General features: G+C 40.2%; 1 protein-coding gene across 1 annotated transcript; it reads right to left on the bottom strand.

Annotated features, from left to right (window-relative positions):
• Window positions 1-1,058: 1,058 nt before the first annotated feature.
• Window positions 1,059-2,161, bottom strand: LOC104245713 (uncharacterized protein At5g65660-like). Its single transcript, XM_009801369.2, has 2 exons — window positions 1,740-2,161; window positions 1,059-1,366 (listed from the first exon to the last, which is right to left on the bottom strand). The coding sequence occupies exons 1-2, from the start codon at window positions 1,971-1,973 to the stop codon at window positions 1,169-1,171; spliced, it is 432 nt and encodes a 143-aa protein (XP_009799671.1). The 5' UTR covers window positions 1,974-2,161; the 3' UTR covers window positions 1,059-1,168.
• Between the last annotated feature and the right edge of the window lie 11,063 nt (window positions 2,162-13,224).

Here is a 13,224-nt window from a genome sequence, read left to right as displayed (position 1 = left end):
GAATTATTTGAATTACCTGGTCCCCCTTCCTGTGGTTCACTAGTGGTTCCTCCATTCCCAGAATTAACAAGACCAGAACGGGGATTCTCCAATATATTATTATTAGGAGTTGGTGTGGGTGGTGCAGCAGACAATCGACTAACTAGAGCCTGAAGAGCTTTGCCGACCTGTGCATCAATTAGCTTTTGTAAAACTCCATTTGTACCTCCTTCAAAGTGTTTAGATTGTTCTTGTTGATCAGCACGAGATTCAGTAGCAGGAGTGCCTTCACGAGATTGACGTGGTGAATCTGGAGGGGAGGGAACCACATCACCTTGATTTTGATGGATTTGATTTTCATGGTTTCCCAATGTGTTATTACTGTTATTGTCGTTGTTGTTTGACATGTTGATAAAAGACGAATAAAACGTAGCTTCAAAGAAAAGATTATCAGTTTTCCGGAAACGGAACCAATTTGTTTAACCAAAAATATGATTCTTTGGTCAAAGTTAAAACAAATAGAAATTCGGGCTACTGATAATCAGGAGACGAAAAAGAAATAATAGACTTTTTAAGAATGACAAATAAGCAGTAGATAAGTTTGTATTTTAATGTAATGTTGATGGTATCCTTTGTCCTTACAAATGACCTGACCTCCTCCTTTTATAGTTGATCCTAAATAAAGGAGTAATACCTTAACCTTAATGAGACAATTATAAACAATAAATGACATTAAATAAGACGTTACACAATCATTCCTATTTAATACCAATTCTCTAACGTATTGGGTATTTAATATTGAATTTGGACTCCTTTTTGTCATCATATCCATGTCTTCAATGCCTTCTGATCTCTTGGCTTTAAATGACCTAAATAGGTACGAAACTTGTATTATTCGAATTGTCTCTCGTGCATATTTAGCTTTCCTTTCCCCGTATCTGTTGTCACTCGTGTCTCTTAACTGATCATCATGTTTTGACCATTTGACCAATCCTCGTGTCATGTCACGTCACCTTCAATGTAAATTCAATTTTTTTCCAATACAATGTGCATATTAATTAAGCTGTTAAAACACAAAATAAAGAACTGATGTTTCCCATTGGGAGTTTAGTTGATCACCACAATTCAATATATACACTCTGCTATACACCAATGAGCCCAGTCCTAAATCATTAATACTCTGCTTATACTAATACAAAGGTAATCCCATCACCATACGAATTGGCTTAGGAGGTGAAGGTGGCGGCCGCGGCGGCGTCTGAACCTCTACAACCACCTTTCCTGTTCTAGGAGGTTGACATGGACAAGGCAATGCTATGAATTTTGGAACTTGATCACCTGGCATTAACACTGCCGGCAAGATTTGGCTTTGGTTCTGCTTCTCACTCTGTAAAACAGAGAATGAACAAAGTTAATTTTATCCATAATCCGATATTATACACAATTTGAAACGGAATAGAGTAGTGTAAAAGTTCAATTCCGATCTCTCCATCAAACATGAAAAAGACATATTTTCACGTAATTAGCTCAACCAAAAAAAGGTAACTTATTGTAAACCTAAACTAGTTTAAGTAACTCTTTATAATGAATCTAATTTTGGTAATTATAAATTAAACATTGTTATAACAAGGTTAAATATACTACTACTAAGTGTAAACATTAGTTACACTTCCATGTATATTCTATTTAAATCCAATAAATTCCGTCTCTAACACACAATTCAGTAAACAAAAGAGGGATATATATATCAGATTGTTTACCATGTGGGTTTGTTTGGGTTTCAAGGAAGCAGGATCATCGCCCCCTTCGAGGTCGGGGAAAGATCGACGGCGGAGGGAACGAATTTTGTCCCAGTGATAGCAGCAAGAAGAGACGCCACTCAAACTGAAAATGACAATTAAGAGAACGGCAGTGCCAAGGGGGAAGCCTAAAGACGGCCGAGATGATGACTCCACATTAATATGGGACGGTGCGTAGTACGGAGGACGCTCCATTTTTTGTTCTACAGCAACAACTTGTAGTACCCACTTCTCTCAACATCCAGGGCTGAAGAAAGAATAGAAGAAGAGGATAGCTTTTCAGAAAAAAGTTGGAGTCTGCCTAAATAAAGTAGTATAGGGACTCTGGTTTAGGAGCAAATTAAAATGGGGAAGGTTGGAAATGAAGGTGAGTTGTGATGCAGGGAGAGAAGGGGGTGGAGCTACAAATTTATAATTAAACTGAAAGTGTGTACGCGTTAAGGTACATTTGCTGTCCGGGCCATGGTACGGAATGAAAAGCTGGGGAGCTACATGCTTCCGGAAAATGATACTGTATAGCCGTTCTTAAAATATAATCGAAAAAATATATATTTTTTGTATATACATATACACATTCTATATTTTATATACAAAAATTATACAAATTTTATAGTACTCCATCCGTTCCAATTTATGTGAACTTATTTGATTGGGCACGAAGTTTAAGAAAAAATGAAGACTTTTGAAATTTGTGGTCCTAAACAAGTCAAAAAGTGACCCTGAGTATTTGTGTGGTTATAAAAGTTTCTCATTAAGGGTAGAATAGTAAGTTTAAGCTAAATTGTTACCAAATTTAGAAAGTAGTCATTCTTTTTGGAACGGACCAAAAAGAAAATAGGTTCACATAAATTGGAACAGACGGAATATATTTTTTCGATTGTCAAATATAAATAGTTTTTGGCACGGACTAGAATTAAAAAAAAAAAACCAAGCATGATTGCTTTTCCATAGTCCGTTTATTGCCCGTTTCTTTTTTTGACGGTGGTGCATCTAAATATGAAACCTATACATATGTGATATGTGCCTTCGTTTGCTTGTTTAATGAGTACTAGTGCTTTGATCAAAACCTATACAATATGAGGCATCCAACTCTGCTCTTGACATGCTTTGTGATTTTATTACAGGAGTATCCACATATTTTAGACCACATATTTCAATGTACTTTTGGTATATAGCAACAATATTTATTTTAACTAAGTTATATATCCAGTCAAATATAAAATAAAGTACATAATAGTGATTAGGCGAAAAAGATCTTCCAGTTGTGATGAACTGAATTTTAAGTTACTATTAGGTAGATAGGGAAGTGCCATTCAGCTGGCGTAAATAATGGAAAGCCACTCCGGCTCTTATGCTGTTTGCTCGCTCCTTTTGGGTCTTCTTTCACAGTTCATTCCGTATTCTGAACCTTTCCACCACTTAAGGACATCAACTTGCTTACTGTACTGTCCATTTGCTGTTCTACACTCGTTTATGAGAAGTTTTATTTTGTGTCTCGTACCATTTACATTAATTGTATGAGACTTCTTTTTGTCTCATAAATTTGTGGACCCCAATCTTACACTTCTGGGTCCACAAAATTGTGAGACAAAAAAGTTGCCTCATACAAAAGCAATTTTGGAGAAGCAGAAGCAATTTTGGAGAAACAGAAAAAAGTAGCTTCTCTCCAAAAACACTTTTTTGAGAAACACTTTTGAAAAAAATACACTTAGAAGCAGTTTTTTAAAGCTTGGCCAAACACTAATTGCTGCTCAGAAGCGCTTTTCAAACTAATTAGCCAAACACAAACTGTTTCTCACCAAAAGTACTTTTGAGAAAAACACTTTTGAAAAAAAACGCTTCTCAAAATAAGCTGATTTTTGCAGCTTGGCCAAACGGGCTATAAGTCATGATCACAAATGTAACATCATCTTGAACCTCTCGAATTGCTAAGTTCATTTTTTTTTTACTGATCAGCAGAACAAAAGGCGATATATGCTAAGAACCTTACAAAAAGGGGCTTTTAATTAAATTCTGAGGTAATTATTGTTTGACTCAAAAGATATCGGAACCTTTTTTAATAAATCAATCAAAGAAAATAAATGGGTAAATTTTAGTCAAACATAATAAATTCCAGATCAATGAGCTAACAGAATAGATAATATATAATATGAAATAGATATAATCGATCTTATTGAAATTCTTCATTGTGGCTTTCATCGATTGATGAGAGAGATAGTTTTACATGTTTTTCTGTAGACTACTTCCTTCCTATGAAGATTACAAGAAGGGAACTTAGGGGAGAGAATGGGAAAGAGAGCCCCCCTCCTATCGAGGGTTTTCTCCTACTATATATAGTCAAGGAACCTTTGTTATTTACCTCGTCTGATGCTGTCTCGCACCAAGTGTGCCTCGGGCATCCTTTAATCATTGCTCCTTCTGAGTCGACGGGTGTCGAGAGTGCCAGATGTAGAGTGGGCCATGTCGTCTTTTACTGCCTTGTCACTTGGGCGAGACGTTGGTCAACTCGGCCATGACGGTCAAATTTTGACCAATACAGTTAGTCCCTCAATTTGCCGGGGTCTTCCCCTGTCAGGCCTGGCAGGCGGATCATGATTGCTACAAATTTGAGCAAAATTTTCCTTAGTTACGTTACATGGGTTTCAAGTGAGATGGCGGCATTCTTTCGATATCCTTGGACCGTTGCGGCTGTTTCGGAACCGAAACGTCGTTTGTCATTAAAGCATTATTTCGTGGTTGCCGCCATTATGACATACGTTCCTGGGGAACTGAAATGTTTCGTACCCTATCAGATTCGATTGGCGACTCTTGGGTTTCGTGCTTGGGGGATTTATGTCTCTTATAAATAGAAGGAACTCAACATTCGATTGGCACACTTCTTTGCCTTTTACTTCGAAAGAATTCTGCAGATATACTTTCTCCTTGACACTTCGAGTTTTTGTTTGCCCTTAGTTAACTGAAAATTTGCATCATTTCTTTTCGTTGTCGTTTTGCCGCATCATCTGGACAAAATGGCTGGTGATTCCTCTTGCACCGATCTCCCTGTCACAATTCGGCACTAGAGAATGTTGCTCAGGCCACTGGAGGGGTAGAAGCGATGGAAGACTAGGAAGTCCCGTCAGTAGTTGAGATTTTGCCTCGCCCTAGGAGAGAATTGACCGACTTTAGCAGTCGCACCGGGGCAGAGCCGGAGCCCGTCCCTTCTGTTATGAGAGAAGAGGACATTGCAGAGTTGAAATCCAGGTGGGGGAACCCTGGTTACGTCGACATGCGACTGGCGATTGGAAACAACATAATTTATTTTGACCGTCTTGGGTATTGTGTATTTTACGCCTACCCCTTTCTTATTGGATACAGACTTCCTCTTCTTCTCTTGCGGTTAAACTTCTGCCATTTTTATGAGGTATGCCCCGCCCAACTTTCGTCGTACCTGTACAAATTATTCCTTATGTTGCTCAAGTTTGCGGAACTCGCCGGTCGTGAGATCGCCTTGGATCACATGCTCAATATCTTCACCCCTCAGCTTATCTACGGCACGATGCTTCACATGCGTCCTCGGTGGTCGAAGGGTCTGGTGGTAAAAATGGCCGACAGGGCTAACCGTCGTTTCTATGAGAATTATTTCTATGTGCGGACTGAGCACATTGTGGCGGATCTAACGGGGTTCCCTGAGAAGTGGAACTTTGCACGTAAGTTTCTTATGCTTTTAGTTAGAGATGTATCCGACCATTTTCCGTTATAGTACTAAACCCTATTATGTCTCTACAGCCAAAAAATTGCCTCATCCATCTATCGAAGGTATCCGCGAGTGGGTGAGCGCCATCCTTCCCCATACGGGGGTTCGAACCTGGTCGGCCTTATATGAAAAATTTGGATGCAGGCCCCTTACAAGTGAGATATTGTTTCTGTTTGTTATATTTCCTCTCTTTTTACTTAGTTTCTTATATGTTGTTTGTCGATGCCATGGAGAGTGTGGAGAGCGAGGGCTCCTCCATTGGCTTTTCGTCAACCAGCATTATCTGCTCACCCTGTTGCAGCACCTGCCGTTCAGCCTTCGTCGAGGGCTGCATCGGTCGAGTCGGCGGCTGCGGTTATTCCTGCGGAGGACACTTCTCAGACTGAAGTTCCGACTCATGTTGCTCGTCAGACGGGTGAATCTCCCCGTGCTGAGGAAGAACAAGGGTCGTCTAAGAGGCGGCGAGTGGAATTCGAGGCAACCCCTCCGATTGTAATTCACCTGAATGACTCTCCCGTGACAGAATCTGGGGCGGGGGTTGATACCTTTCCGCTCGTAGAGATGGAGATAGCCGTCACATCTACCCCGTCGACGGAGATTCCTGTTGCTGTTGTTGATCAACAACCTATCGTGACGGGAAGCCAGATTTTTGAGGCTGCCGTTGTAGTTTCGGATGTACCCTCGTCCCCCGTACCTGGTCGTGCTTCGTCCTCAACTATTGAAAGAGGAAAGGGTATTGTGGTTGACGATTATGAATCCGAGTTGGACCTCGATCCTGATGATGTGAGGATGTTTGAGGAGGGTATCACCCACTCGGTGGTTCGTGCAGGAGGGCTGGCCCGTATTCTTGAAATTTCTTCAGATGTTAATCTCCTAGGGGACACAGAGGATCTGGTGCCACAGTTTGACATTCTTTGTTCTGCTGCCGAGATTTCTCCGGAGCATTCCTCATGTCAATTTGATGAATGAAGTGGCTGTTATGGGTTTGAGGGTACGTTGCCCTTTCTTTTATACCTTTCTCATTTTTCTTGTTGATATGGTTTTAACCCACCTTCTCATTTTTCAGACCTACATGGTGGAAGTGGAGAGTATGCGCAGGGCCGACATTCGGGCCAAGCTTTTCTTGAAGATGTTGGAAAAGTATCGACGCTATTGGAACACGTGCCGTAAGATGCATGAGCGACTGAGGGAGAATCATGGTGCTCGATCCCTCGGCGAGGAATTAGAGAAGAGAGATCAGCAGTTGATGGAGGCCATTCGTAGGAACAGTGTGCTCGAAGAGAAGCTTCGCGCGAAGGATGAAGAGCTCGAGGTGGGTAAGGGGGTGGCTGTAGAGTGTGACTATCTGCAGGGGAGGCTAAGGTAGATGCAGGATGAAATGGACCAGAACCTTATCAAGGTCAAGGAGATGAGTGTAGAGATGGGAAAGATGGACGAGTTGGAGAGAAAGGTCGCTGGACTGGAGAGTATCGAGAGTGTCTGGTCTGCGGCTTCAGCAAGGGCGGCGGCACTGGAGAACACTATCCGCGTCCTCCAATCTGAGCAGGAGTTGTAGAGAGCTACGACAACGCTGATGGAGGCGAGGCTTGAGGAGCGCATTGGTGAGATCGACCGGGAAGCTTCGACCTTAGGAGATTGGGTCGCTGCTCTTGAGGCTGAAAAAGAGCGACTGCTGGCTCAGATTGAGTCTTTCTTCGCCGCCACTCCTCGCCGCCTACACGAGCTTTGGGTTCATGCTTAAGCTCAGCGGGATATATACAAGAATCTATGGGACGCGGGCAATATTACTGAGACCGCATATGAAGAAGCACGAGCAAAGGCGTGGGAGGCTCGTGTCAACTGTGGTTATGATTCTGCGACTCCGGAGGCCGAAGAGGGCACGGATGATGAGGGAGAGCTTCCTGGAGATGATGATGGCGGTGATGACGCCGAGTGAAAGAATGTTGTCTTAGTCTGTTTTCTATTTTTTTATTCGTCGTCGATTGTCGTTGTTCCTTTCTTTCTCTTTTTTTATTGCTGGTTTGGGCCGTTTGTAATGTGTGATCGTTAGTGCGGTGACTTTGTATAAAGAAGAATTTTTTCGTTGTTATATGCCTCGTGCTTTATCTTTGTTTTTGCTTTTTTGTGACTTTGGCACGGGATGGCTCCCGTATGGCAAGTCCCAGTCTTTTCTTCCCTTTTTGTTTACTGACGGCCCTTGGCCTTAGATATATTTCAAACTTTTCCCTTTGGCGATGGCTTGTGGCCTTGAGGGTGTGATTTTGAACTTTTGTCTTCGACCCGTCATTGTTTGATTAAGCTCAAACTTATTTTTGGCGAAGGCTCTTGGCCGTAAAGGCTGTTATTTCAAATTTATCGAAATAGTAATCCGTCATCGTTCGAACGAGGTCGAACTCTTCTTTTTGGCGAAGGCCCTTGGCCTTAAAAGGTGTAGTTTCGAACTTATCGAAATAGCAACCCATCGTCGTTCGATCGAGGTCAAACTTTTCTTTTTGGCGAAGGCCCTTGGCCTTAAAGGGTGTTATTTCGAACTTATCGAAATAGCAACTCGTCGTCATTCGATCGAGGTCAAACCCTTCTTTTTGGTGATGGCCCTTGGCTTTAAAGGGTGTTATTTCGAACTTATTGAAATAGCAACCCGTCGTCGTTCGATCGAGGTCGAACTCTTCTTTTTGGCGAAGGCCCTTGGCCTTAAAAGGTGTTATTTCAAACTTATCGAAATAGCAACCCATCGTCGTTCGATCGAGGTCGAACTATTCTTTTTGATGAAGTCCCTTGGCCTTAAAGAGTTTTATTTCGAACTTATCAAAATAGTAACCCGTCATCGTTCGATCGAGGTCAAACTCTTCTTTTTGGCGAAGGCCCTTGTCCTTAAAGGGTGTTATTTCGAACTTATCAAAATAGTAACCTGACATCGTTCGATCGAGGACAAACTCTTCTTTTTGGCGAAGGCCCTTGACCTTAAAGGGTGTTATTTCGAACTTATCGAAATAGCAACCCATCGTCGTTTGATCGAGGTCGAACTCTTCTTTTTGGCAAAGGCCCTTGGCCTTAAAGGGTGTTATTTCGAACTTATCGAAATAGTAAACCTTCGTCGTTCGATTGAGGTCGAACTCTTCTTTTTGGCGAAGTTCCTTGGCCTTAAAGGGTGTTATTTCAAACTTATCGAAATAGTTACCTGTCGTCAATCCCAGTTTTTGGAGAATCAGACATCCTCTGAGGGAGTCCCAGTTCGTTTGACATTGTTTGCATCAGAGAGTGCAATGTCGAAGAGTACGAAACGTTGTTGTTTCGCTTAGGTTCGTTCTACGCACTCATTGTAGTTTCCTTGTCTGACTCCTACCTTCCGGCTTGGAGGTGTCACAGGCGGGTGGTATTTCGGTTGTTTTGTAGAAGTTTCTCATTCTCTAATTGAGATGTTTCTTTGCTTGCTCGCCCGTGTGGCATTTGTGTTCCTGCTTGAGTAAAAAGCAGAAGGTGAGTTAAAATGATACTTTCCTTACCCCCATCCGATGGTTCAGTGAAGAAGAGCAGGTTTGTAACATTGCTTGTTTTGTTTAGCATTTCAATGGTTGATGGGGCGAGGATTTCTAAATTCAGTGACTCTGCTCGGCTCTCCTTCTCCTTTTGTGATGCGCCTTTGTCCCGCGTGGGTTGGGTTTTGCCTTAGCGCTCTTTTCGGTGGGTAATCGTGCTTCTTGCCTTTGATCTGGGAGAGACTAGGAAATTTCACTAAGAAATCCCCACAGACGACGCCAAATTGTTTGACTCAAAAAATATCGGAACCTTTTTGAATAAATCAATCAAAGAAAATAAAGGGGTAATTCTTAGTCAAACATAATAAATTCCAGATCAATGAGCTAACATAATAGATCATATATAAGATGAAATAGATATAATCGATCTTATTGAAATTCTTCATTGTGGCTTCCACGAATGATGGGAAAGGTAGTTTTACATGTTTTTCTGTAGATTGCTTCCTTCCTATGAAGATTACAAGAAGGGAATTTAGGGGAGAGAATGGGAAGGAGAGCCCCCCCTCTTATCGAGGGTTTTCCCCTACTATATATAGTCAAGGCACTTTTGTCATTTACTTGGTCTGACACTCTCTTGCACCAAGTGTTTCTCGGTCGTCCTTTATTCATTTCTCCTTCTGACTCGACGGGTGTCGAGAGTGCCGAATGTAGAGTGGGTCATGTCGTCTTTTACTACCCTGTCACTTGGACGAGACGTTAATCAGCTCGGCCGTAACGGTCAGATTTTGACCAATACAATTACAATTGCAAATTAGTTTTGTTTTTAGATATCATTAATTAACTTGTAGTAGAAAGACGGAGGCTTCTCGTTAGGACATAGAAGAAAAGTAAAGAAAGGATATAGTATTATAGCTTATTAACTATTGAGTGCAGTCTCCTTGAGGAGTGGTGATGACCCTTTGGGTTCCTAAAGGCCACATCAGAATTTGCTTGCATTAATTTGATCTTTCTTGTATTCCTCTACATGAATTGACTACATTAAAGAACTGGGGCATAGAACACGTCTTTTCTTCGACTACTTTGCTTCATTCCAACTGGATTTAATTAGGACTATGACATTATGTTCAACGACAAAAAGTTAAAAGAAACTTTACCTAAAGAAAGTAGGGACCCCGCAGAGTGTATCTACAAAAGACAGTGAGAGATCTTGAGATTAGTGGCGTTTGCTTTAAAGGGTACAAAAACTGAGTTCGAACTTTCAAAAAAATTATACTAACATTTTTTGAGCTGCTTTTACCATACAATTTCTTTTCAGAACTAGAGGTCACGCCCGGAGCTTGGGGCGAGACCGGCACTTGGTACCTCATCTATCCTTGCATATCAATTTGCGACTCAGGAATTCTGGACATATAATGTCATACTTTGGTCAGTGATCACATTGCAAGACAATTTGCGAACCAAATATAAAACTGAATAGAGACTAATGCTGACTAAATGTCAACATAAAGCTGGGCCGGCAAGGCAGTCATAACTACTATAACTGACAAGCCAACAAAATATATGTACAAGGCCTACAAGCCCAACATATTGCACTAACTGACATGATATGTTTACAAGCCTCTACTGATAGATGTACTGTGATCGGAATAGGGCCCTAACCTACCCATAACTTATCTACATATATGCATAAGAAATACACCAAACCGCTAGACCTGGCAACTCCGAAAGACGAGGAGCTTACTGATAAAGATGAACTCGAGCTTTGTGGAGTTTTGATATGTTAAAAAATGTAAAAATACAAATTTTAGAAATCTTAGAAAACTTACTTTCCTTGTACGAATAATAGCTCGAAATATATAAACACGATTTTCAAAAAAAACTCAAAAACTGAGTTTGCATACTTCGAAAATAGACATCGGTCATGCATGAGTGGATAGTACAAAAACTCAAAAATGTTATAAAATAAAAGCAATGCAGTAAATATAAATAAGAAGAGATAGAAAGAAGGGAGAAATGTTTTCTTCTTTCACTTTGGTATATCTTTTCATTGCAATTACATGGCCTTTTATAAGCATAAAAAGTAAAGATGATGGACATAAAGTAGGAGATTTAATCTTTAAGTTATTCACAACATGAGCATTCAACGTAGCATCCAATGTACAAACTATTCATAACACTCCCCCTTGGATGTCCATGTAAGATAATGTGCCTCATTAAGAACTTACAAAAAAAGATATTGGGATGTACATAGTTATTTATAATATGCATTGCTTGCTGTCTCATTAAAAACCTTACCAGGAAAACCCAATGGGAGAAAACCTTGGTTAAGGAAAAGAGTACAGCGTGTAGTTACTCCCCCTGATGAAAAATCACTTAATGTCTCGAAAACGACGCATTCCAATCTTATATATCAACTTTTCAAATATTGAGGTTGGTAATGTCTTAGTGAATAGATCAGCCAAATTATCACTTGAACGAACTTGTTGTACATCTATTTCACCATTCTTCTGAAGATCATGAGTGAAAAAGAATTTCGGTGAAATGTGTTTTGTTCTATCTCCTTTGATATATCCTCCTTTCAGTTGAGCTATGCATGCAGTATTGTCTTCATACAATATTGTGGAATATTCTCTTTCGAAGAAAGACCACATGTTTGCTGAATGTGTTGAGTTATAGATCTCAACCAAACGCATTCTCGACTTGCTTCGTGAATGGCTATTATCTCTGCATGATTTGAAGAAGTAGCAACCATAGTTTGTTTTGTCGAACGTCATGATATGGTTGTACCTCCACTTGTAAATAAATAGCCTATTTGAGATCGACCATTGCGTGGATCAGACAAATATCCTGCATCTGCATAACCAATCAATGATGGTTTGGATTCATTTGAATAAAATAAACCCATATCAATGGTCCCTTGGAGGTATCTGAATATATGTTTAATACCATTCCAGTGTCTTTGTGTTGGCGAAGAACTAAATCTTGCCAATAAGCTTACTGAGAAAGCTATATCTGGTCGGGAATTATTGGCAAGATACATTAATGCCCCAATTGCACTAAGATATGGTACTTCGGCACCAAGAAGCTCTTCATCATTTTCATGAGGTCGGAATGGATCTTTCTTTATATCAAGTGATCTCACAACCATCGGGGTACTCAATGGATGTGCTTTATCCATATAGAATCGCTTTAAAATCTTTTCGGTGTATGTTGATTGATGGACAAATATTCCATCTTTCATATACTCAATTTGTAGACCAAGACAAAATTTTGTCTTTCCAAGATCTTTCATTTCAAATTCTTTCTTCAAACAGTCTACTGTTTTTGGAAGCTCCCCAGGAGTTCCAATGATATTTAAATCATCAACATACACGGCGATTATAACAAATTCAGATCCAGACCTTTTTATAAAGATACAAGGACAAATTGGATCATTCTTGTACCCTTCTTTCAACAGGTATTCACTCAGGCGATTGTACCATAGACGACCTGATTATTTCAATCTGTATAAAGATTTCTGAAGCTTTATTGAACAATTTTCTCAAAAACTTTTGTATGCTTCTGGCACTTTAAATCCCTCAGGTACTTTCATAACTATTTCGTTGTCTAATGATCCATACAAATAGGTTGTAACAACATCCATTAGATGCATATCAAGTTTTTCTTGCACTGCCATATTTATGAGATACCTGAAGGTGATAGCATCCACTACAGGAGAATATGTCTCCATATAATCAATTCCAGGCCTTTGGGAAAACCCTTGTGCCACAAGTCGCGCTTTATATCTAATGACTTTATTTTTATCATTTCGTTTTCGCATAAAAACCCGTTTATACCCTACTGGCTTTATGCCCTCAGGTGTTCGAACTATGGGTCCGAAGACTTCACGTTTTCTGCCTGGATAACGTCTTTACATTTTGGCCAATCATTTCTCTGTCTACATTCATTGACAGATTTTGGTTCAAGATCCTCATCTTGTTGCATTATTTCAACAACAACATTATAAGCAAAAATGTTATCGATAATAATATTATTTCGGTTCCATCTTTTCTCGATTGAGACATAACTTATTGATATCTCTTCATTCTCATTATTTTCAGGTACCTGGGCCTCCCCGAAGGTCTTATCATTTGTTACGTCCTGGGGCTCTTTTTGAGCCACTACCTCTTTGTTATATTCACTTTGATCACTTGCTCCTTTTTTTCTTCGAGGATTTTTATCTTTAGAACCGATT

The sequence above is a fragment of the Nicotiana sylvestris genome, chromosome 2, assembly GCF_000393655.2.
Source record: "Nicotiana sylvestris chromosome 2, ASM39365v2, whole genome shotgun sequence".
NCBI lineage: Eukaryota > Viridiplantae > Streptophyta > Magnoliopsida > Solanales > Solanaceae > Nicotiana > Nicotiana sylvestris.
Note: the sequence above shows the minus strand (reverse complement) of the source record. Positions and strands in the feature narration are given on the sequence as shown.